At 32.4% G+C, this 27,042-nt stretch overlaps 1 protein-coding gene across 1 annotated transcript; it reads left to right on the top strand.

Moving 5' to 3' along the window:
* Positions 1-231: 231 nt before the first annotated feature.
* LOC129232442 (uncharacterized) lies at positions 232-26,411 on the top strand. The gene is made up of 9 exons (XM_054866587.1): positions 232-246; positions 2,424-2,837; positions 5,907-6,009; positions 13,115-13,225; positions 13,432-13,503; positions 16,663-16,785; positions 21,727-21,935; positions 24,518-24,671; positions 26,248-26,411. The coding sequence occupies exons 1-9, from the start codon at positions 232-234 to the stop codon at positions 26,409-26,411; spliced, it is 1,365 nt and encodes a 454-aa protein (XP_054722562.1).
* The last annotated feature ends 631 nt before the right edge of the window (positions 26,412-27,042 follow it).

Here is a 27,042-nt window from a genome sequence, read left to right as displayed (position 1 = left end):
AAAAGAGTTAAATTACTTCCTGTGAAAAAATTGGAAGAACTTCTAGCCATGACATCACACAAGGACATAAAGTATGAAGAGGAAGATGGACAGAAAACCAAGGTTACATTTTACTTGTTATTCGACTAGATGATACTTGACTGCTATTTAAACCAGGCTTGACAAACTAAAAGTGAAGCCCTAGGCCCACAAGAATTTGGAGGCCCTCTGAAGGCTCGATAGCGCAATGAAATGGTTGATTTACAGGTTTGGAGGACGTTGGAATGCATTTTTGGGGGCCTACCTAAAGGGGGTCATGGCGCAGACTGCGCCATTGAAATTTTTAGAAGGGGTTGTTTTGAGGGGTATTTTTTTCACTTTTAGGGGGGGGGGGGAGTCTCTTGCTTTTAAGGAGATCTTCCTGAATTTTAGGAGGGGAGGGGGGTGCATCCTTGCTCTTAGAGGGAGTAGGCCCTAGAGATGAGTCCGGGCTCATTTTTGAGAGCCCGGGCTGGCCCGAGCCCGAAAATTTGTAACCGAGCCCGCTTGAGTGATATTGTCTCGGATCAAAATCCGAGCCCGAAGGAAACTTTCTTGTATTAAAAAAACTGTGCCTTCTACAGTCTGACATGATCTCTCTGTTAACAGGGGCCAATCCAGGATTTTTTTCTCGCTACCTATTTTTGTGAAAGTATTGCATCATTCTATTTTTGTGAAAGTTTTTTTTATCATTTGCACTGTTTTTGTGAAATTTTAGAAAGAGGCATACTCATTTTTGTAAAAGAGAAGTAGAATAGGTGAAATTTTAGTTCCAAAAGTGTAAATGTCATCTAGTATTATTTTTAACAGGTTTCGTTTTTTTTTTTTTTTTGTGGGGGGGGGGGGGAACTTTAAACCTAAGAAGTACAAAAAATACCATCGTAGTTTCAGCTTAATGGGCTATGTAATGTGTACAATATAGGAAATTATGAGAAAGACGATTTCCCAAAACAGATGTTGAAAGATTGCGATACTATTGCATAAATACACTTTGGCGAGAAATAGCTAAAAGTTAGTTAAAATACTACAAAAAGGTTTCTATTTAAGCGATTGTTCATATAAACCAGCTTAGAATTTTATGAGTAAATTTTGTTTTTAAACAAAGAAATAAATTTTATATTTTAAAATGTGAATTTTTGAAATTTTTGATGTTTTTGTGAAGCTACTGATATTATTACTTGATTTTTGTGAAAGTACCGATTTCAAAACAAGATTTTTGAAGGTACCGAAAAACGGTAGCAAAACCAACCTGTATTGGGCCCTGGTTAATGAAAAATGTTACGTCAAATGTTCTTCATTAACAGAAGTTTCTAAATTTTCTTAAAATTCTCCACTTCAAATGCATTACTGTCTGACATATTGCAACAGTATTCGCAAAAAAAAAAAAAAACCACTATAAATAAGCGTTAATTTATTCATTTATTTATTTTTGGGAGGGGGGTGGGGGTAAATTTGACATTGATTGAACTGATTTAAATGCTCCTTTCATTTTCTCACAGTAGGAAAATGTTTATTTGCTTTGAATTTGTATGGAGATTGGCGATTGAATATCTGTGCTTGAGCCGAGCCCGAAACCTATTTTCGGTTCTAGGGCCCGACCCCTTTTCGGGCCCTGGCTGAGCCCGTCTCATCTCTAGTAGGTGCCCCTGGGGCCAGTCGCAGAACTATGTAAATCACTTCTCATGTACAATTATGAATCTCCTTTGGGACCTCCCTTAATTGTGACATGGTAAATTCGCTACTGGTAGAATGAATAAAATTTCTCATTCAAGAAAGCTTTTTGCCAATTAATAACTCATAATTTTTTAATCATTATTTTAAAAATGTGTGTATTTTTCATATGTGTTTAGTGTTTTCTTCATTATTTATAATCATAAATGTGTATTTTATATCAAAATTTATATACTTTGTATGACATAAGTACAAATTATATTTACAATCATTTGTAAAATGTGATAATTTAATCTATTAGAAATAAAATATAGCGTAACTGATAGATTTCCATTAATTTTAATTGTATTACTTAAAAAATTACATTAGATGCTTTACTCATTTTTCTTTGGTTAACAACTTTTACAAATTATATATATTTCAGAAATGAAAAATATGCATAAGTCAGTACATGTCCATAAAACATTTTTTTTTCTTTTCTAACCAATTAAAGTTATTAATTACATTACTAATTATTTTATGAATAGAGAATAAAGGAGGAAGATTATATTATTTACATTATATTTGATAATTTTTATATTGCAAATGCATACTTTGGAAAAATAAATATCTAAAATATTAAAATATCATGATATTTTCAAAATAAATGTGGGATATATATCATGATATATATCGACCGATATGTATCAGGGAACCCTGATTCAAACTGTGATTGCAAACATTTATGATTTTAGGAAACACAGGTGAAACGAACTACTAGTGAAGAGGCCAAGTTAAGGAAATTGGGATTAAAAAAGAGAAGAAGATCTTCGTCAGAAGAGGAGGAAATGGAAGATTCATACTCTACTCATTTGTCAGAAGAGGACAGAGGGGAATCTGCAAACTCTACTCATTCGTCAGATGAGTCTAGAGCGGAATCTTCAAACTCTATTCGTTTGTCAGAAGAATATAGAGGGGAATCTTCAAACCGAACACATTTGTCAGATGAGGGCACATGGGTTGCGAAAAGGGGACGAAAGGTTTCAAACCCAAAAGTGAGAAGAATATCTCTTTCAAGTGAAAGCAGTTCTGATGAAGATAGTTCAATTTTGAAATTGGAGTTAAAGACGTTGAGGGTAAAGCATAAAAAATTGCTTCATAAGTTGAAGGTAAGCGCTTTTTAGTTTTGTTCAATGCTCTGGAATTAAATTGACGGGACAAAATATGTATATATTTTTGGTAAACCATCAATGTGAATTTGATCCATAAGATAGCAACATACATTGAAAGCACATGCTAAATCCAGAACACTAGGTTAAAAAAAAGGGCTAACACTAGGTTAAATAATTTGAAGTTTTTAAAATAAAAAAAGAAAGAAAATTAACTTTTTTTTTGAAAAATTAAATGAGTACCAATATCCAAAAAGAAAAGTTAAACAAAACAACTTTATTACACAAGAATTTGCTGGAAACTTCAGACACATGTACAAGGGGGGATCCAAAAATAACCGGATTTTGGTTCTAAAGTATTTATATATTAGTTTATTCACAAATTTTCTTTAATCTCCTTTAAAGTGTTTACTCTTAGATGCAATACACTTGATAATTATTTTTATCCACTTTTAGAAGCTCCCCTGGAACTCTCTAACTTTGACCATGTCCAGTGCCTGTTGCGAAGCAGTTTTTACAGCCTCTACATCATCAAAACGCTTCACTTTCAGAATTTTTTCACCCTTGGGAACAGAAAAAGATCACAGGGGGCGAGGTCTGGCGAATACGGGGGTTGAGGAACGACTGGCCGCCCGTGAGAGGCCAAATAGCGGTTAATAGTGAAGCTGAGTGTACGGGAGCATTATCATTGTGAAGGAACCATCCTTCCAATCGCCAGTGTTGCCAGATGGTCAAATCCAGATTTCCCCAATTCCCTTCCAACTTTTCCCCAAAAAGCGATGTTTTCTACCAAAATTCCCCAAATGCAAAAAATTATTTTTCCACTAATATTTTCATAAAATGAATCGGCTTCTTCTAATATTTTTCCCCAAATAGCCAAATTTTCTTTTAAAATTCCCCAACTTTTTTTTTTCTTCACATTTTTGCTTTATTTTTTTGTCTTCTTTACCTTTATCTTTATTTATCTTTACTAATAATAAAGCTGAAAGTCTCTCTGTCTGGATATCTCTCTGTCCGGAGCTCTTTCTGTCTGTCGGATCTCTAACGCGCATATAGCGCCAAGACCGTTTGGTTGATTTTCATGAAATATGGCAAAGAATTAGTTTGAAGCATGGGGGTGTGCACCTTTAAGCGATTTTTTGAAAATTTGATTTTGTTCTTTTTCTATTCCAATTTTAAGAGCATTTTCCCGAGCAAAATTATCATAAGATGGACGAGTAAATTACCAAGTTATCATAATGTGAAACCGTAACGTGGGCAAGCCAATTGGCGAGAAATTCATCATGCATTATTTGTAAATATACAAGGGGACCAAAAGACCTTTTAATTTTCTACTACGGGAAAGCCGTGCGAGTGCCACTAGTCATAAATACAAGCACCTGACCGAGAGATAAGAAATAACCAAATTTTTTTTTTCTACTCGCATTTACTACTCTGCTTCTGTATGTACATTTAAACCATGATTTTTTTTTATATATTTATCCAAGAACACTCTTCATCACACTTATTTTTACCCGTTTCACGTATCAACTAGTTACTCACGCAGAACATTAATACGAATTCCATAGCATAATATTCCACATAATGCGAAATGCAAATTCCATAAAGTTGAGCAAATCTAACACAACGCTGTTTGATACAAACCTTTTTTCCCGAGGTTTTTTTTCCCCAAGGAAAATTTTTTCCCCCAAAGAATTCCCCTCAAAACCCATTTCCCCAGAGAGCACCAGATTTCCCCAAAATGGGGAAATTTCCCCCAATTTGGCAACACTGCCAATCGCCCTAGTGAGCTCCAACTCACTCTTGTTTCTTCTAAATTTTCGTCAATCGCAAAACGACAGCTCTCGTTGATTTTTTGGCAGATTTTTTCAACGTTTTCATCATTTCGAGACGTTGAAGGGCGCTCAGAGCGAGCATGATCTTCAACATTCATACTACCCCCACCGCGTTTAAAGCGCCTAAACCACTCAAAAACTTATGTACGGCTCATAGCATCGGTCTTGAAAACTTGTTGAAACATTTGGTAAGCTAATCCGTTGCCGACTTTTCAAGCAGGAGAAGCAAAATTCCAAGTTTAGTTTGTTCTTTTAAATCTGCCATGCAATGAGTTCGCAGGCGGAAAGAAACAGCACCTGAGAAAACCAAATCTACGATCAGACGGTACCAATTAAACTGACGCCACTTGCACAGCTGGTTTGTGAAGGTCTCTACTTGAGCCATCTAGCTGCAGAACATTCTACTACTTCTAGGATTGGCATCGCACCATTAGTCCGGTTTCTTTTGGGTCCCTCCTCGTATTAGGGTTACAAAGAACCCCTTTTCAACACAGAAGAAGTGAGCTTCTTATAAACGAAAAGACTGTCTTTTGCGCCATAACAACGAACCCCTCCAATTCAATATTGAAGAAGTGTGCATATGGCGCAAAAGACAGTCTTTTTGTCTATAAGAAGCTCACTTCTTCTGAGTTGAAAAGGGGTTCCTTGTAGTCACGAAACACATGTCTGCAGTTTCTGGGAAATTTGTACGTATTAACATCGTGTTGTTTTGTTTTATTTATTTTTAATATTTCAATGCTTATTTTTTTGTCCCTTCCAAGGTTTTACTCCTGAAGGGAAGTTTAAATTTATTTTTTCCTTTTTATGTTGCAGATGTAACTCCTCACTTTTCTTGAAAATGCAAGCATTTTTTTTTTTTTTAAGCGCTGCTTACAGTTACGGCCGGCCCGTCATTTTGCGTTTTCCATTTCTGGGAAGGGGGGGGGAGCAAACAATGCAAATTTTATTAGAAAACAACAAAAACCTTGCCAACTTTAATGCCGGAGCTGTGTAGTCAGACTAATTTCAGAATAAAGGAGTTGAAGTCGGCCGTTTACCCTATGACTCTGCATCCCTGCTCATGAAGTTGTAAAAATTTACACAAGTAAAATAAGTACACAAAGCATGAAGCTCACTGAATCTAAAGATCCAGGCGGGTATTTCTATTTTGTTATAGGTTTTATTGTATTAATATGCTTTTTATAAAAAAATTGTGGAGTTCTTAAGGGTTTTTAAAATTGAACTATCTTTACAGCTCAAGAACACAGAAAATACTCAACTTAGAGAAAGAATTGATCAGCTGCAAGAACTGGTCATCAGCTTGCAAACTCAGCAAATATCATTGATAAGTGCAAATGGTATGTTAAGAATATCTTTTGTCCTTGCTTTTTTTCAATGTCTGAATATTGAATACATTGTACAGGGTGTTCAAAATATGACTGACATATTTGAAAAATCCATAAAAGCTAAATGGGCAGCGATGTTTGTTGCATTGTGCTAGAGACAACGGTAAATTTTCAGACAGACAAACTTTCCAAATTAGTTACAATGTTCCTCAACAGATGGCGCTGCAGGCATTTAGAAGAGGCTCCAGGTGTGTATGTCCGAAAATTTACTGTTTTTTCAAGTAAATTGCACACAAACCATGTATTTCTGTCGCTGCCCGTTTAGTCTTTATTGATTTTTAAATATACCAGTCATTTTGGCGATCTTACAGACTGCGTTTTCTTTTATACAGTCGACGCTCATTATAACGACCACACATTATAAAGACCATTCCATTATAACGACCAGTGGTAAAAGCCCAAACTTTGTCCCTATGAACTTCATGTTAATTTGCTTTCGGTATAACGACCGTTCTGTATCTTCTAATCCAATACAACGACCGAATTCAGCGGACACTATTTCCGGTGTTTTTTCCAATAAAGCAAATTTGTAGTTTGAAATGTCCTTCATTATTGTTTACGGACAGCTGCACATAGTCTTCAGTGTTCAATCTAACTTTGAGAGGAGGTGGGAGTGGAGGGGGATTACTACTCAAAACAGCACAGAAGAAATAAAGGGAGAATAAAGTGAAACTTTCGGATTCCGAAGTAAAAGGTTGTTGACACATTTTATGTTAGTTTGGTGTTTGATCACGTGGTTTTTAAGATTTTTACAGTCTTGTGTCTCTACAGTGTTATCTCTCTGAAGCAGCATGGAATAAAGCCTCAGAAATGACCATCAAGAATTGCTTTCATCATGTTGGTTTTGAAAAGGAATTAGAATCTACTGCTGAAATGCAAAAGCAACTTTCTGAAGTCAGGCAATCCAAGATGAAAATTTCTATGAAGATGAAATGCTGTAAAATGTTTTTAAGAAAATGAAACTGGATGAAGCGTTAAACTAAAACAATTATGCTAACATCGATTCTGATTTAGAATGTGTCGAGCATCTGTCAGAAGATGAACTATTTCTCGATACTGTGCACAAAAATAAATTAATGTATCATGATCAGATGAAAAAGGAATTGAGACCAAAGTTTCTAGTGTGAAAAGTTTGGAATGTTCAAGGGACTTTTAAATGTTCTTTCAAAGGCACACTACTTATCATCTATAACTGAAATGGAAAATTGTGTTTTGAAAAATCATGTGCGTTAAAAAGGCAAACAAGTGTTTCCTATTTTATCTTCAGAAAATAAATGATTTTTAAGTATGATTTTTAAGTAAATGCTTTTTAAGTATGTAATCAGTTTTTTCCCATATTTTTTACTTTAAAATCTGTCATAATATTTTTCACCCATTATGTTTTTAAAAAATGTCTATGATAAAAAATACTTTTGGAATTTAACTGGAATCTTTGAAAAAATGCAAACTTTATTAGAGAAACGTAACATGCGTGATGCATGCATATATGTTTTTTAACTTCTACCTCTTATAACGACCACTCATTATAAAGACCTTTTCCTCTGGGACGGAGATGGTCGTTATATCGAGCATCGACTGTACCTTTTTAAACTACCTGTAGCGCCATCTGTTGAGGAACATTGTAACTAATTTTAAAAGTTAGTCCATATGAAAATTTACTGTTGTCCCAAGCAGCAACAAACGGTATATTTCTATCGCTGCCCGTTTAGTTTTTATTGATTTTTCAAATGTGTCAGTCATTTTTGAAACACCTAGACAAAAACAACTGTGAGGGCCTGCAACAGGCTCTGGACCCAGCTAGGCTGGTCCTAGTCGGTTTATTAGTCCCCACTGAAGATCAATAGCCCTCTTAAAGCTATTTACCCCCTTACTCATTGCAGCCTTTTTGAGTAAACTGTTCCGAGTGCCCACGACCCTACTAAAGTAATAATATTTACTAATTTCTAGATTAGCCTAAGATTTGAATAGCTCAAAACAGGGTCGCTATTTTGTCCACTTTTTCGTAAAATGAGGGACGAAATGAAAATCAACTGATTTTCCATATGATACATAAATTTATTATATACAGTAATACAATTAGTATATACAGTCGAATCTCGATAACTCGAAGCTTAAAACTCGGATATTCCTTTATCTCAAAGTTTTCATCAGGTCCCAAACTCTTGACACTTTTGGATTTTTCCCATAACCAGAATGTTCCCATCAATTTTTCTGAGGGTATACTCCCAGTAATTCATGATGCACAGTATGTGTATGCGATGATATACATAATTGATTATAATAAGACATTTTTTTAAGCTTGAGGGTGTACGCTATGTCTAAAAAATGTTTGAGAGTATATGGCATATTTGGAGTTCATGCAGGAATGTTATTCCATATGAAGGCCTGACATGGAGTTATGGGCAGGAATCCCATATGTTGGCCATATAATGTCCCATAGGGAATGTTCCCTATGGGAACATTCCTGCCCATAACTGGAACTACCAATACCTTGAACATTTTAGCCTGTCCCTTGGAACTTCGAGTTATCGAGAGTTGACTGTAATTATAATACATAGCTACTGTCAATAATTCATTTAATTAAAGCAGAATGGTTTTATACTTTAAAATCTAATAATTCCCAAGAAAAATTGTTAATTACACATTGGTGCAGTTAATTTTACGTTATAATTTACTTAAAAGTCATAAAATTTAACAAAGGGAACAAGCTTGAAATGAATACGTACAAAACAAAGATATTTTCTTGAAAATTATGGATGAACATGAGGACAATATATATATATATATATATAATAATAATAATAAAAGTGAAAAATATTGAAAAGACCACACCAAGAGCCCATAGATGCGCAACGCAGCAAAACTAAAAAGCCAAGTAAATATAAAATTAAGCAAACTGAATTTCAAATATTAAACAAATTATAAATAACAAATGATGATAAAAAGGAAAAATGCAAACAGCTATTAAGTAGGAATAGAAAAAGAGTGAATCCAGAGCTCATCAGCCGTGGAGGATTCATTAATTATGGTCAAAAGACCAAAATTTTAACTATAAACTAGAAGAGAATGTTTAAGCTCCAGTACATGTAATATAGAGTAACAATGGGCAAACGCACCACTTGCTAGTTTATAGTTAAAATTTTGGTCTTTTGACCATAATTAATGAATCCTCCACGGCTGATGAGCTGTGGATTCACTCTTTATCTATTCCTACGTAATAGCTGTTTGCATTTTTCCTTTTTATCATCTTTTGTTATTTATAATTTGTTTAATATTTGAAATTCAGTTTGCTTAATTTTATATATATATATATATATATATATATATATATATATATATATATATATATATATATATATATATATATATATATATATATATATATATATATAAAATAAGCAAACAAAATTTCAAATATTAAACAAATTATATAAAAATAATGATGATAAAAAGGAAAATTGCAAATATCTATTAAATAGGAAAAGGTAAAGTATGAATCCAGAGCTCATCAGCCGTGGAGGATTCATTAATTACGGTCAAAAGACCAAAAATTTAACTATGAACTAAAAGAGAATGTCTAAGCTCCAGTACATGCAAAATAGAGTAACATTGGGCAAATGCACCACTTGCTAAACTATAAACAATAAACAAGAGCTCAAACCTAAAGCAAAAAGCAGGGGGTTTCGCCCCCTGCTTTAAAAAATGGTGGCCACTAATGTCGCTGAGTGTTGAAGTACAAAACGGGAGAGGAGTTTCTTACAACTTTCACGAAAAAACAAATAAACAGAACTTTACAGAGTTATTTTAAAAGCTATAAACGTGCTTTTTTTTTTCAAAATAAAGAGATAATTAAATCAAGGAAAAGTCTGCAGTAAACTGAAAAATTTAGGCTCTTAAAGAATCTTGTCTACTTCCATCTTAGAAGTGACCAAATATGGCGACTGCACTAAAAATTAAGATTTAGGTTTTTGAATTTGTTGCATAAAAATAATAATAATTTGGAAAATCCTCGTTGAACATCAATTTAATTGAACTGTTATAGGTTTTAGCACATTAGCGTTCAATGCAGTAAGGATAAGATGAAAATTTAAATACAAAATTTTTCATTTCTCAAGAAAACTGTTTTAAGTAATAAAAAACAAACAAATAAATAAATAAATAAAATGCTTTGCAGCACAGTTTGCATTATTTTCATTAGTTTGCATTTGAATAAACATCAAATTCAGCTTTGTTTTTGTAAACTTAAGCACTTTAGTACTTTGCCTACTTCCATCTTATGAGTGACCAAATATGGCGTCTATGTTTCAAACATAATTACTATATCACTTTCATTATATCATATCACTTTCATTCTTATATAAATGAAAAGTATTGCCGTTCTGGTTGAAAAACGATCTTCTTTGATGTGTTTATCCTCAGGCTTTTGCTTCCAAAGCAATTTATCTTCTTCCACCCTCTTGAGTCTCAATGTTCATACCAAGATTTTTTTTCTTTGGAACAACAGGGGGGAAAATGGCGACTGAGGATGTTTTTTTAGGTGGCCCCCTTTTTCAAACTAGGTCGCCACTATGAATCTTGACCTCTGCCGTGAACAAGGTATTTTTTTAGTTAGTTTATTTATGAATAAAACAACTGGAATTTAGTTGAGCCATTGTTAATGGTTTCTTCTAGTAGGTAACAATATTATGTAAGAATTAAAAAAAAAAAAACGAAAACAAAAGGTTTAGAAATTAAAAATATTTTTGTTCAAAAGTTATAAATGGGTCATTCTCCAGGATATATATCTGTATTACAAGATTAAATTTTATTTCATGGTAAAATTTTCTTTATTAATATCAACTAGGTTTTTTTTCCCATATGGCTTCTAATATTTTGAGATTTCATCAAAACTTTTCATTTCTACTTTTTAATTTTATAAATATATTTATTATGGGCAATGAACCTCCCATGTCACAGATAAACATCTTAAATTTTACTGCTGATGTGTTTGTTTTTATAAATGCTATTACATGCATTATAACTTATCAATATTCATTTGTATTATATACATACAAACATAACCTTCAACTTTTTTTTTTTTCATTTTCACTTCTAAAATATTTTATAATCAATTGTTTGTTCACATACTTATGTATGCTATTTTTACATTAAAATATTACTTTATTGGAAAGAATCTATGCATTTATTTAGTACTAGTTGTACCCGCACGGCTTTGCCCGTAATAGAAAAAATTAAAAGGTCTTTCGGTTCGCCTGTATATTTACAAATAATGTATGGTGAATTTTCTCGCCAATTGGCTTGTACCCATGTTACGGTTCCACGTTATGATAATTTCGTATCTCGCCAATTGACTTGTGCCCATGTTACGGTTCCACGTCATGATAATTTCGTAATGTACTCGTCTATCTTATGATAATTTTGTTCTTAAAATTGGAATATTAAAAGAACAAAATCGAATTTTCGAAACATCACTTCGAGTTGCACACCCCCAGGCTACAAACTAACTTTGTGCCAAATTTCATGAAATCGGCCGAACGGTGTAGGCGCTATGCGCGTCACAGAGATCCAGACAAACAGACAGAGATGCTGACAGACAGTCTTTTAGCTTTATTATTAGTAAAGATTTTAAATCTTTGAATTATTAACTAAGTACTTTCAGATTACTGCAGGGTTGGCAAAAACCCGGGTTTTTTTAAAAAAGCCCATGGACCCAGGGTTTTTTGGGTTTTTTTAAATAAAACCCAAAAAAACCCAACTAAAGCTGGGTTTTTTAAAAGAAATGTGGGTTTTTTTGTCTTTTTTTAGGGAAAATGTAGGGTACTTGTAGCATATTGTAGCGTAAGTATATGAACAAAGCACAAGAATTGTCTTGGGGTAAAAAAAGCTGGAAAACTAGTTAAAATTCAGCGTTTTCTGAAGAAGAGTATGAAAGACGACGAAACCCAAGAATGGTGAAGTTTCAGATTTTTTAGTTTCCACGATTACCAACAGTTAAGGCAAAATTACTTCTTGAGTGATAAAATCTATTGTTTGTTTTTAATTACTACTATTTTTTTGCATTTTACTTTATTGTATTTCATTTTTTTATGCAAAACTACTGTAGAACCTCAAGTAGTTTAAATCCCTATTTACTGAATTCCAGCTTAATCAAGACATTTCTTTGAATTTTATGTTGCCTGTTTTTCTATTTATGTGTACAGATTAAGAAATATTAAACTTTTTTGTAAGATAATGAAAATACTGTACATCCTATTCTGTTTTCTGTTCGACCATTTGTAAAACCTGTTAATTTCTAAAAAAAATATAACTTGTTAATTCGAAATTTGTGACGTGTCGGGTTGCAGAAAATAATTCACATGAAAGCCTTTTAGCTAGAGTAGTTTCCTCTGTACAATCTACAAATATTGAGAAAACCAGACGTGACATGACTTAGTCAAGATAATTTGAGTTATTTATTGACCAGTTAAAGATAAAAGTTAAATATATATTTTTTTAAATCTTTGAAGTATTTTTAATGCCGTTAAGAGTTAAGAAATACTATTAAAGTTCAAAATTCATTTTTTATGTCCATTGTCTGTGGTGAAGAACAAATAAAATAGAAGTTTAAATTGTATAAGTATTTAAATTAATTACTTTTTTAAAAAACTTCTCAAAAAATTTAAAAAAACCCAAAAGTGGGCTCAATAATGGGTTTTTTTAAATGGGTTTTTTCAAAAAAAACCCATTGGGTCCAACCCAATTGGGTCCAATCCGGCCAACCCTGGATTACTGAAGTAGTGGACAAAATGATATTTTGTACGGGACAGTTACTTCCAGGCCTTTTCTGAGGTGAACAAAACAGGACAACCCTGGCTTAAATTCAAGGCTTGTAATATATTTTAAAAAGTTTTGCCTTTCTAACCGATTGGTTTCGTAAAAAGAATTTTCAGCTTGAAGTGAGGTTTTAAATTATGTTTATTTTATCGACACAGTGTTGGTTTTGTAATTTAGTTGGTGTGATAAGCTGTTTAATAACTACTACAGCTTCATAAAATATTTATATTTTCTTCTTCTAAAGCTAGTGCGGCTCAGAATGTTTCTCCAACACACGAGGGTCCAGAAGTGGTTGCAGACTTGGTGGGAAGTGTGGTGAACAATCCCTCCATGGGTCCAATTGAAAATAGAGAAGGTATGTTTTGAAATAAATCTGACAGCGCAAAAATGTAATTTCTGTTAATTTAAATAAGATCGTTTCTATATATCAAATTTTTTTCGGGAAATTTGCTACTTTGATATATGGAGGTTCGACTGTATTAGATTATATTTTATGATTATGTTATATCAGTGATTCATTCTTGTGAGCTTATTTTTATTATTTTGTTTTTGTTGTTGTAGTGTCAAGTGCAACATCTCCCTGTATAATAAATGTAGGAAGGGCGAGTACGTCAAGGAATGCACCTGTTACAGGTACTGCTAGTCTGTTAACTATATCCTGTAATTATAGATTAAAAAGTCACTGTATGTTAAATGATGCAGTGAGGTCTCATTTTGAGTCTTTTTAAAGGAAGGGGGGGGGGAGACAGGGGGCTATATGCAAAGCATTTATCTTTGAAGGGTTTTTCCAGACACTAAATTTTTAATTTGAAAATGTGGTGTGGTTTGTGTAAATGATAATATTTTTCTTACATAATTTTTCTACCTTAAATGATTTTCAAAGTGAAATGCTTCAGTTAAAATTTAAGTAAAGGTTTTTTTCTTTCTTTTGTTCTTTTCTTAAGAACTCTTGTGATATAGAATTTATTGTTTTAGATACGTGCTTGACGTTAAGATTTCGTTGAATATCTTTTAACTGGATTTTATCAAAATACAAATGTGACGATCAGCAACAGGCTCTGTGCCCAACTAAGCTGATCTTAGTCAGTTTCATTAGTCCTCAGTGAAGTTCAATGGCCCTCTTAAAGCTCATTACCACCTCATCCGGTGAGCTGTTCCAAGTGCCCACGACCCTACTAAAGTAGTCTTTTTTTTTCTAATTTTCAGGTTGACTTGAGATTTAAATAGCTTAAAACAATGACCCTTCGTGCTGCTTTCCGAGCAAAAATTCAACCCATTGACATCTTTTGTATTGATATATTTCTACAAGTGAATCATGTCCCCTCTGACTCTCCTTTGCTCCAGGACTATACATTAAAAAAATTCTAAACCTGTATTTATAATCTAAATTAGAAAGCCAATTTACTAACCTTGTGATCCTCCTTTGAACCCTTTCCAATAAATTAATATACAGGGTGTCCGAGAAGTCTTTGACACATTTCAAAAATTCGGTAAAAGATAAATAAACGAAATTAATTAAATAAAAAAATTAAATTACATTTATTACCTCATATAGTAAAGTTTTTTTTAAATGTATCAATACACCTCGATGTGGGCCCCTTTCGTCGCACGAAGAATATCCATCCTATAACCGATTTCTGACCAAGCTTGTTGTAGCATTGATTCGGTAACTTGTGAGATTGCATCTGTAATGCAATGTTTAAGATCTGAAATTTTGTGCACTATGGTGGAATAATACACAGTGTCTTTGACGAATCCCCAAAGAAAGAAAGAGGGGGCCACTTTATGGGACCATCTCGTCCGATCCACCTGTTTGGGAATTCTCGATTTAAAAATTCCCGCACACAATATTGCATTGCAATTTTGCGGCCATTTTTGGATTTCAAAAAACTTTACTATATAAGGTAATGAATGTAATTTAATTTTACTTTATATCTTGTTTATTTTTTTTTTACCGAATTTTTGAAATGTGTCAAAGACTTCTCAGACACCCTGTATTTCTTGAGTTAAGGAGACCGAAACTGAACAGCATACTCCAAATGAGGTCTTACCAAACTGTTGTGATTGGTAAGATTATGCGTTGAGCAGAGTTAGTCCTGGTTAATACAGTCAGATCTCGGTATGAGGTCACCTTGTGGCTTCACGAAACTGACCTTGTAAGCAGGATGACCTTATAACCGATTCACATATATTTTTTAATAAATAAGCATGTTTCTCATCAGTTCTTTGCCAAATTTAGTACATTCAAACATGTTGGTTAGTTAGGTAGGAGTAGTTTAATAGATTCAAATTAATCAATTACAACTTTGGGCTCAATAAGAAATTGTTAAGTGACTTTGAAAATTTTTCATTTAGAATAAAGCTGGATATAAATATGATCAAGCAAAAGACGGATGCACAACAAACGTTTCTTGAAACTAACAATAATACAGGAATGTTGTGAGTTTTTTTTAAAAGTAAACACATTGGTTTCTATATGTTCTGAAAATTTTATTTAGCTCTTTTATGGCTAGTAAGACAATGTGCTCACGGCGTGTGTACACTGAGTGCTTGTGCTACTGCTTCATTTTTTCTACGGCATTAGCTGCACTTCATGCTAAGTTTGTAGAAGAAATGACTTTCCACTTTTTCAGGATCTTATTGTGCGGAAAATTCTTCGGAAGTGAATCTCTCAGATGCTACAATCATTCAGAGAGAGTCAGACAAAAGTGACCTTATTAGCAATTATTGTATTACGACCTGACCATATATCCGGCGATAATACATAACATAGAAATCCTATTGAATGAGCCAAGACTTTAGAAGACCTTATATGCGGGGTGACCTTATATGGAGGTCTGACTGTATTTTAATATCTTCATGTTTTATATTTAGCAGACTTCCCACACCACAGGGAAACATGATGAAACTGGAAAAATGCAGGAAATTAAAAAAAAAAAAACAGGGAAAATTCATGGAATTTTGAAAAGTTCCTCAAATGCCTGGAAAATGCAGGAAAATATACATATATTTTTTTTAATTTGAGTTGCAAAAATCAACGCCCAAATATATAAACTACCAAAAAAAATAAATAAATAAATTGCAATAGTATTAATTTTTATAAAGTTCAGAAATAAAATAAAATAAAAAATAATTTTGCTTAAAAGTTTTTTTTTTTTTTTTAAATGTCTGTTATTAAAGCAAAATCTTTTATTGTGTTTTATGGAATTTTATGATAATTTAATTTAAATAGCATGAAATTAATGATCAATATTCATCGTTCTGCTTCACTTTTGCTCTTTTAGGTCCAAGTAATGAATGGTTGAGAGAAGGCTTTTTTTTTCTTTCATAAAAAGTTAAATAAATTCAGTTGCCTTCCTATTGTTTCAGTCATAATGAACTCTTCTATATTTCCCCCTTTTTTGGGGGGGGGGAGGGGTCCCTGTGATGAAATTATCAAGATATTAATATTCTTTTTCCACTATCTGTTTGCTCGTTTGTAATGTTGCATTCTCATACATGGAAAACACAGGGAATTTTTTTTTTCAAAAATTAGTGGCAACCCTGTTTAGGATTTCTAAAAAAATCCCAAGCGTGATATATTATGATTTTTTAGTTTCATTACTGTAATGGTTGAAAACAAAAGTAAATTTCGTTCTGGAGATAGCATCACTTAACTAGTGATTCTATTCATTTGATCAGCGTCAAAAATGGAGAAATGTGACATATCCTTAAGGTTGGCGACTCTGGATTATACTAAACTTTTTTTGCGTTGTTAAAATTATTTTTCACATAATTTCTTTATTTTTACAGTGGTTTCAACACCTAACAAAGCATCCCTGGATACCAGTCAACAGATGCCTATGCCTACCTATCACTGTATTCCTATGTCTTCTGGTCAATATATGCTTATGCCTGAAAATGCAAATAACACCTGTAAGTTTAAAAAATAAATATGCATATTTTACATCTATGCCATGCATTTTAGTTTATTAGGTTGCACCTGCATTAGATCTGGGTGACATCATTCGCAAGATTTGTCCTTAATTTTTATTTACACTTATCGAGGATACAGTCTGGGGGCAGGATTTCAGTCTTTTGACGATTTTTGTTCTATCTTCAGCTGTTTTTAAAACAGAACAATATTTAAAATTGGTCTGAATGGGTAATAAATGGGTCTGATCTGGGAACAATTCTGGATCTTCTTCTTCTTCAAAAAACTTCTTTTAGAAACATATATAGGCGTTTTTTTAAAAACAAAACTAAAGGTACAGGGGGGAAACACTTTTGAAAGTTAAAAAGCAACACTACTAAAAAGTTACTATATTTATATTACAGGCTGTTTTTGTATTCCTTACATCTTTTGTTTTAGTTGTGAGCAATTTCAGTTATTAATTTTGAAGAAAGTTGAAATTTGTTCACTACTATTTTTATAAATAATAATAATAATTACTTCTCTAATATTATATTTAATTAACTAAAATTGCTGTGCTTAATTAAAAAACTTCCAAGTAACATATTTATTTATTGCAAAACACACATCTCTCACATACATACAAATTAGAAGTGTATTTTCATGTAATTTAGTTTTGGCAAGTTCTATGGTGGGTAAATCCAGTTTCGGCCGGTTTTAACCGGTTTTAGCCAGTGGCCTGGATAAAATCAGTTTTGTCCGGCCAAAACTACAACCCTAAAACTACAACTCATTATCTAATAATGAGAAATGAAATATCCTTAATAAATGTGAGATTTTGGAAAATTAAGTTCCATATTTGGTCTACCGAAAATTTTAATTTAATACCCACTCACTTTTCATTTGAAAAATTATCAGTGGGAGAGTTATAGCATCCCTCTTGCATTTAGTTAATGAAGATTTTTGAGAAAATTAATTTTATTTTAACTCATAAGTATGATGATATAGTTATTCAATTGCATGGATGTTTTTGAGTAATGGCAAATAACAATGTTTTTCCAATAACTAACCAGTACAGTAAACTTATTGGCAGTCGGATAATGCACCGTTCGTGTTATCTGCGGGTTTTTCCATTTCTTTTTCTTAACAGTCTTCATATGTTTTTTAAACTTAAGATTGTGTTATTGTTCATTTTTAGCTTTTACATATGTATATTTTTCATATTCAATGTTAGTAGATGCAATGTAGCAATGTTTTTAGCTGTAATTAAAATGTATATGTGAGTGTTATTCATATTTGTTAGCAACTGTGTACTGTGTAAAGCAGTACCTTTTTTAACTATTTACGTATTATCCGCAGTTTTCACTTATCTGCGGTTTGTCACTCTATTACATGGATAATTGGGAGTTTACTTTAGTAATTAATAATCAGGATTCACCGATACAGGTCAGTCGATATATATCATGATCTATATCCAATATTTATTTTGAAAATATCTCTACATGGTATAAAATAAAGTCTCCAAAAAGCGTCTGCGTGTTTGAACTCGCAAAACTCGAGAACTACCCGGCCGATTTTGCTGAAATTTTACAGTTTGTTCCTTGAAATCCTGAAAAGGTTTGCAGACTAGTTCGAAAAAAATTAGATGAATAGTTCTTTTTTTATTCCAATTTAGGCCTGATTTTCACATAAATTCCTGAATATGGGGGTGAAAAATTACTTGCACATATTAATATTACATATCGTTAGAAATAGTAGAATTTTCCACTTTCTACGAAATTTGTTTCAATGCTCTAACTTAATTAGGACAGGAGTTATTTACGTTTTTAGCTCGAACTTGTTTAGGCTTAGCTGAAATTTGGACACTACTTTCTTCATTAAATCCATCAATAAAAAATGAAGGAATTGTCCCACAGATTTCTTTTTGACACCATTGGAAAAAGCGACATTTTTACTCCGGATGTATCTCAACCTATAATGGAAAAACTGAGCTTCTATCTCTAAAGGAAAAAAGTTACAACCCTTTTTAAATCAAGTTCAAAAAATCTCATGTCCATTCAAATTGTTAACCATTTTCTTTCGCATTTTAATTCCTTAAACTTATTTTACTTAGTGTTTCCATGGTAACGCTTTTTAAATCCATCTTTCTCATTTTAATTTTTTAAAAGTATTTTCTGTCGTCATTGCTTGGAAGGGACATTTTGCATGATTTGTTTTTCCTTAATTTTAGCTTGATTGTTGAATATAAGTCACTTGACACAATTTTTATTTTCAAGGTAGACCAGGCAATGCAGCTAGTCAGATATATATCGGATATTTTGATATTTTCGATATTTATTTTATCAACCTTGGTATTTTCAATATAAAAATTATATTAATCATAGTAACATTGTTCATTTATTCTTGAAAATTACCAAAAAGTTGTGTACTATATTTTTAAGATGAATTAATACATCATTAATGTAACAAAGTAATATGGTTAAAATAATCAGTTACCCAACATTATGAAGCACAAAAAATGCCAATTACAGCAGACAGGTGTTTCGATTTTGCAAGGAACACCTTTTTCAATGCAAAGAAGTATGAGTTTCTGGATGATAAGTCATCCGAGAAAAGCAACAATGTGGAACAGGAGACAATATAAATACCAAAAAAATAGAAATTTTACAAGACAAAAAAGACGAAATGTTGCCTGGAGCCGAAATTTATTATATAATTCCATCAGGAAAAAGCCGTTAAGTAATAAATTTCCAAGAAATCCCATAAACAATGCAAATAGTCCAAAAATGAAATCACTCTGAATAAATTAGCAGTAAATTTACTGACTGGAAAAACTATGTAAGGAATGGAGAAATGCAGAAAAAACAGAGTGAAGGATAAACAAATTGGAATTAGTTGATCACAAAACGAAATAAGAAAACAAAAAATAAAAGTAAGAAATGTACGATGTTTACATAAAAATACTAGACAAACTAAAACAATTTTAATAAAGGAGTCCACACAGAAGAAAAATACAGAATTGCAGTAAGATCGTTAACTAGACCGGTTCCTCCAGATGTGGAAAGATTCCCAAAAATCAAGATTCAACGAATTGGGGCATTTTCGGATAATTTGATAAGAGTTGAAATCCAAAGAGCGATTCGAATCAAAACAGTGTTGGATTTATTCAGCTGTTGTTTTTTCACATAGCTTTGATGTTCTTTTAAGCAAAATTTCAAAGAACGGTGGGTCTGCCCGATGTATCCAAGTTCACAATTGCAAACAATTTTATAAATTTCACAACAGTTAAAAGGGTGAATAGAATCTTTAAGAGAAGAGAATGAAAGTTAATTAATGAGAGAAACTACAGCTTGGAATTGGAATCGCTTCAGAATCTTAGCAACCTGAAAACTAATACCAGGGAAGAAAGGCAGAACAACTAAATTCTAAAAGTTCTATTAGGAACAATATTTTGAGATTTTTTGCAAAGTTTTTTATAAATGGAATCAACTAAGGTGGGCGGATAGTCTCTATCAACAGCCACAGCTCTTTAATCGTTAAGTTCCGCATTAAGATGCTCAGTAGAAGAACAAATATTCATTACACGATAAACAATTGTGTTGAAAGCTGAATATTTTTGATTAGGAGGGTGAGTCGATAATCTACGTGAGGGTAGAAACAGCAAAAGGTTTTGCGATAAACCATAGTTTCAAAACCGAACTCGGTTCGAGAAATGAGAACATCCAGAAATGGAAGGCAATTATTCTGTTCTTTTTCACAAGAGAATTGAATATGAGGATCAATGGAATTTAAAATCGATAAAGCTTCATCCATGTTAAGTTGATCGTGGTTCAAAAGAACAAAATAGTCATCAACATTGCGAACATAGAATTGAAAAAATTTCTATGTTTTTGGTATTTATATTGTCTCCTGTTCCACCTTGTTGCTTTTCTCGAATGACTTATCACCCAGAAGCTCATACTTCTTTGCATTGAAAAAGGTGTTCCTTGCAACATCGAAACATGTGTCTGCTGTAATTGGCATTTTTTGTGCTTCATATTGGATAACTGATTATTTTAATTTTCCGCACAAAGATATTTATTTGTTATAGAGTAATATAGTATTCCTTTTTTATTTCATATTCATGAAATTATAAGGTAATGTAAATATTTTAATTCCAATTAAAAGTGCTTAATTTAATATTAAACGTTGGTCAGAAAAAAAGATAATCTCCTATTTGACTGTGCACCTACTAATACATATTTTTTATTTTGCAATCGTATTACAGTGAAATTCAGTTATAACAAATACCGTATGCAACGAAATTTCCGTTTCAGCGAACTACATTTTCAGTAAAGTAAGAAAAACAACATTAAAAAAAGCACAAATTTGCCAAGTGCTTTTTTTTAACGTTGTTTTTCTTACTTTACTGTTCAGCACAAAGGTATTTATTTATCACTCAGTCCCTATATAACTTCCATTACATTATTTGAATTCAATTACAACGAAATTCCCATTACAACGAACAAAATTTGGGGTCCCTTGAAGTTCGTTGCAACGGGATTTCACTGTATAACTGTGTAAAACTAGCTAACAGAAGAAAAATGAACAAAACAGCTAATGCTAAATTAATTCCATTAAAATTGATTAAAATGTAAAATGAAATGTTAGGTATAAAAAATAAAAGAATCCTTAATTTTAAGTCTACATATTGTAATAACAATATAAGAAAATAAAGAGTTTTGAAGATGCATTTACTATTTTGAAGGCTTGAGTTTGGGCTGATTGAAAATATCAGATAGATATCAAAGTATCTGGTATATATCAAAATATTGGATATTTTCGAAAATATCATATTTTCGAACCCTGGGAAGTAATACAGAAAAAAAAGTACAGTAAAGCTTTTTTAAGTTTTTAAAAATTAAACATGTAAGTATATAAGCAAAATTGCATATTTTTTCAAATTTATTTTCTTTTCCTTGTAGCGTTTCAGGAACAAGTTTTGCGAGCTCTTGCAAAGATGACATATCAACTAGAAAATCTGCAGAACCAAATAAAAAGGGTCGAAGAGATGGGTACTGGGTCAAACAGACGCCCTGTGTTGCCAAAGGGTGTGGATTTACCAATAGCAAGCATGAAGGTATTTAATAACTTCCTGCTTGCTTTGGAAGATCACGCCTTTTTTGTATCCCTGGTAAGTATCATGCAGTTGAAAGCGGTACTGTTTGACCATGGATTGTATGTATTTTGGCAATCTGCCAAGTAAAGACAATTTCATCTGAATGAGTCTAGCAGGGGAGAAGGGAAAATAACGATGGGATTTTGATGCACGCGTTTTATAATGTCACTTGTGGCCTTATTCATTTATTGCATTCTCAAAAATAAAATAAGGGGAATCAAAAGTAGTTACCATGGAAACAACAAAATGAAAAGAAAATATTTTCATTTCGTTCCGGAACGTAGGAGCAAAATGGTAAGCTCAAAACTTTGTTGTGAATAAATAAATCAATTCATTTTTGCCGCGAGAATATGGATCGAATATACTTTAGATTTAAAAAATACCGCTGTGAGCAAATTTTCATTTTTACAAAACAAAGGTTAAATAATAGAGAGGCAAAAGCGCACATCCGAAAGAAACCATCCAACACCCCTATAAACTAATAGGTTTTATCTTTGGGTAAAATGAATTGTTGACAGGTATACAAATGTGTATACTTGATTTTCTCTATGCAAAATATTTAATATTTTCTCCTCGATACACAATGCAACTTCTACTACCTAGCAAAATGATGAATAATTTCTAAAACAGAAAATTACAGTATTCAACCATGTTAACACTTTAAGTAACAAGGTCGGAAATTTTTGTTCGCCTCAGTCGAGACTTTCAATTTACTGTATGTATTATACGTCAAATTTTTTTAATATAGAGAACCAAACTTAACGGAGAAAATGTTCGTTTTAGCCATGATTTCGTATTAAACATGATTGTATTAAGAGAGATCATTTGTAATTGGGTGCCTGATTTGCGTTTTTAATGGTTAACATAGAATATTAGGGTTTTTTCTAGACCTCAATATGTTTTCAAATGTGTGGACCCCAGATGAAGTTGTTGTTGACCATTGTCAAAAAGTATTAATGAGAAACTTTTAACTTATGATTGGAGCGTAAATTATATGTTTACATTAAAAATTCCTAAAATATGCACTAAAATTTTTTTATTCATTCATATAAATTTTTTTACCTCTGAAACTAGTCCAGTTAAGACTATTTTACATAAACACACAAATGACTTTTCTATTTTTGCATACTGTCCCCTCCCCCTACACACAGGTTGTCCTTTTTTTTTAGGAACAAAATAGTTTTTGTCAAAAAAACTTAAATTGAGTGAAAAATTCAAGTTATTTTAAAAATTTCCATTTTTATGCAGTTAGCAAAAATATGCAATTGCATTTAATCTGGGCTCTACCAGGGCCCAATACAGGTTGATTTTACTACCACTTTTCGGTACTTTCACAAAAATTTTATTTTTAAATCGGTACTTTCACAAAAATCAAGTTATGAAATCAGCAGCTTCACAAAACTAACTTTGAAAATTGACACATTCTAGAAACAATATTTAAAAAACGAAAGTTTCACAAAAACCTGTGTTTTAAAATAGAAAACATGTTTTTCTGTTTAAAACATAGTTTACTCATAAAATAAAATTCTAAGATGATTTATATGAACAATCGCTTAGGTAACAACCTTTTCATAGTATTAAACTCAAGTTTCACTGTTTTTCGCCAAATTGCTTTTAAGCAATCTTTTAGCATCAGTTTTAGAGGATGGTGATTTCCTGAATTGTACACAGTACAAAGCTTATTGAGCTGAGATATAATGATATTTTCCCTACCTCTTCGGCCCTCCCCCCCCCAAAAAAAAGTTTGAAATATTAGTTAATGACATTTGCACTTTTCAAACTAAGGTTTAAATTGCTCTAATTTTCTGAGACAAAAATTAGAATGTGCCTTTAAAAGATCACAAAATCAATGCTGATAAAAAAAAAAAAAACTTTCACAAAAATAGAATATTGATACAGTAGAAAACCGTTATAACGCACACCTTGGGACCAGAGCTTTTGCGTTATACAGGTTTTTGCGTTATATAGATCATTTCACAAATTTTGAAACTAATATTCAGAATATATCTATACATTAGCACTTCAGAATGAGTTTTATCTGCAATGAGTATTAAAGCACCAATATTACAATTAGTTATTCACAAATAAATATGTTTCACAATCAAAATCCTGCACTTATGCTAGCTTCATGGTTTGCATAACAGCTGCATTTTCAAGAGCCATCTGCTGGTATTTTCTTTTTACAGTGAACACTAATTTACATTTTAAAACTTTGAATTATGATGGAAAGATGAAAAACTGTTTCAAAATTTAATTTGCCTAAGAATTTTTATGTTTTCAAGACAAAACAGAGAGAGTCCTTTTAACTTCAAAACCTATTATTTACTTCTGAAAAGTAGTGCGGTTTATAGAGAATTGCGTTATACAGGTCGGCGTTATAACGGTCTTCTACTGTACAATACTTTCACAAAAATAGGTAGTGAGAAAAAATCCTGGATCTGCCCCTGGCTCTACTCATGTCAGATGTTTTTTCCATTTAAATAATCAGCATGTTTCTGTCAAATAGTTCAATGATTAATGTATTACTCATTCATATTTGCAAGATTATTCAAATAAACTGTTGATTGTTAAATGTTTGATTTTGTTTCTTCTTTCAGGCTTCATATTTGTCCCATAAAATTGGGCACAGCAACGTTGTGGAGAGGCTGCTGAAATTTCTCCTAAATGATGGTTTTTCGACGCAGCTAAATTGGGCTGGCCGTAATGGGAAAAGAGCCATAAAAAATACAAAATTGGTGGATTTTGTTAAATGTAAGGACTCATTTTTTCTGCGTTACTTTAATATTTTAAGCATATGGATTATGTTCCATTTAGACATTTTGTGTGACTTTTGTTGCTTATTGTTACTTCCTTTTACAAAAAAGGATGTATTGTATTCGTGAAAAAAATTTCACTCAAAAATCGGCCTAATTTCCATTTTGCTCACCCCCGAATGAATGTTGGTTTTTTTTTTCCGACCCGATTATATACATGAGGGTGAGAGTTTCATTTTTTAAATGAAATTGCAAACTATAAGTAAGAAAAATAAAATAGTAATAATAATTTTTTCAGCAAAAAAAAAAAAAAGTGCATAAAAGCAACTTTTGGAATAGTTTTAAAAATTTTCAGATGGGATTCGTCCCCTCCTGAAAAAATACTGAATAAAATACCTAATTTTTATTTCTGAAGAAGTGGCTATCAAGCTATGAATTTCTAAGTTTCATGTTTATATCCCCTGTAGTCTTACTTTAAATTGAAAGTGTTTAACATTGATGCCGGTGCCTCTAATGTTTTTTTCTGTATTGACAGGGGGGGGGGATAAACTTTTGATTAACTTGTTTCACAATGAGGACTGAAAAGGAATTTGACAATATTTCGTCAAACCCAGAGTTTTCTCGCTAAAATACCCCGTTAAATCACATGATTTTTCCTGCAGTGAGCCATAACCATTCAATTGGTGTTTTCTTTTTACTTCCTTTTACCCAAAAGGAAGTATTGTATTCGCAAAAATATTTTCACTCAAAAATGGGCCTTAATTTTCATTTTGCTTGCCCCCGAATGAACATTGATTTTTTTTTCAACCCGACCACATGCCTGAGAACCTATAGACACCCGAAATATCCATTTTGACGATCCCCAAGTTAATTACAACAAGTTTTCTCGCGACGTCTGTATGTACGTATGTATATGCGTATGCGTGTCTGTGTATATATGTAAGTGTATATGTATGTCGCATAACTCAAGAACAGAATGTCCTAGAAAGTTGAAATTTGGCACATGGACTTCAAGTGGGGTCTAGTTGTGCACCTTCTTTTTTGGTTGCATTTGGATGTTCCAAAGGGAGTCTTTTGCCCCTTTCTGGAGTAAAATCATTGTTAATTTCAATGTAAACTCAAGCTTTGTTCGAGTTTAATTGGCATTGTTATAATTTGGCAAGTAAGTTTGCCAAATTATAGCAAAGCTATAATTTGGCAAACACTTGGCAATATATCACCAAGATTTTGGTCGCCAACTTTTATCGCCAACTTGGCGACGAATTTGGTGGTTTTTTTTTTTTTAATCTGGTTTCAATTTGGCCGTATTTAGAGGGTTAACCTTTGAATCACATTAAAACAGCCAATATTGCGAAAATTTATTTGTATAAAACCTTTTCTTTGCTTCGGGTCGCTACAAACTTGGGGTGAAAATATTTAAAGTGTTTCTTTGTTCACTCCGAGGCACTCTTATCTTTAAATTGGAGTGAAAGGAAGTCATGTGATGTCATCAGCTCGTTTCTTATTGGTATCATGTTGTCAATTTTTCGTGATTTTTAAAAGTTTTCTTATTTTTCTCTTCATTAATTCTCCAGATGCTATTGAAAGGAACTTGAAGACAACAGATGAAGTAGTAGAAGCAAAAATCAAAACCTGGTTGAAACATTCGACCGATCGGCTGAAGAGAGATGCAACCAGGAACCAAAGCAATATATATTGTATAAAAAGATCAATAAATAATAACAATTCTTTGTATTAATTTGGTACTGTTCTGTTTATCAAACTTGTTCCATTAAATTTAATTCGATATGTAAGAATTGTAGCGCTATTTGTATTTTCTTTTTGCAAAACTAAGTCCTGGCTTAATATGTTTCATTCTTTTAAGTTAGAATTTTAAATGAACAATGATATAATTGCTTTTATACTTCCTTTTACAAAAAGGAAGTGACGACCTTAATTTCCATTTTGCTCACTCCCGAATGAATGTTGAGTTTTTTTTCGACTCGACCTGAGGTGGATAAGTGCCTAAGAACGTATAGATACGCGAAATATCCATTTTGACGATTCCCGAGTTAGTTACCACGAGTTTTCTCATGACGTCTGTATGTATGTGCATATGTGCGGATGTATGTCGCATAACTCAAGACGGTATGTGCTAGAAAGTTGAAATTTGGTACATTGACTCCTAGTAGGGTCTAGTTGTGCACCTCCCCTTTTGGTTACATTCGGGTGTCTTTTGCCCCTTTTTGGGGAAAATTATTGTTAATTTTGATGTAAACTCAAGTGGTGTTACAATTTGGCGGACACTTGGCGATATATCGCCAAGTTTTTTCGCCAACTTCGCTACAACTTTGGCGATTTTTTTTTTTCAATCTGGTTTCAATTTGGCC

Source organism: Uloborus diversus, unplaced genomic scaffold (assembly GCF_026930045.1).
Source record: "Uloborus diversus isolate 005 unplaced genomic scaffold, Udiv.v.3.1 scaffold_12, whole genome shotgun sequence".
In the NCBI taxonomy this organism is placed as follows: domain Eukaryota; kingdom Metazoa; phylum Arthropoda; class Arachnida; order Araneae; family Uloboridae; genus Uloborus; species Uloborus diversus.
Note: the sequence above shows the minus strand (reverse complement) of the source record. Positions and strands in the feature narration are given on the sequence as shown.

Coding starts and splice junctions, on each gene's coding strand:
- LOC129232442 (XM_054866587.1), top strand. Junction 2,838..5,906: donor AATTGCTTCATAAGTTGAAG/GTAAGCGCTTTT, acceptor CTATCTTTACAG/CTCAAGAACACAGAAAATAC. Junction 24,672..26,247: donor ATTGGTGGATTTTGTTAAAT/GTAAGGACTCAT, acceptor TTAATTCTCCAG/ATGCTATTGAAAGGAACTTG.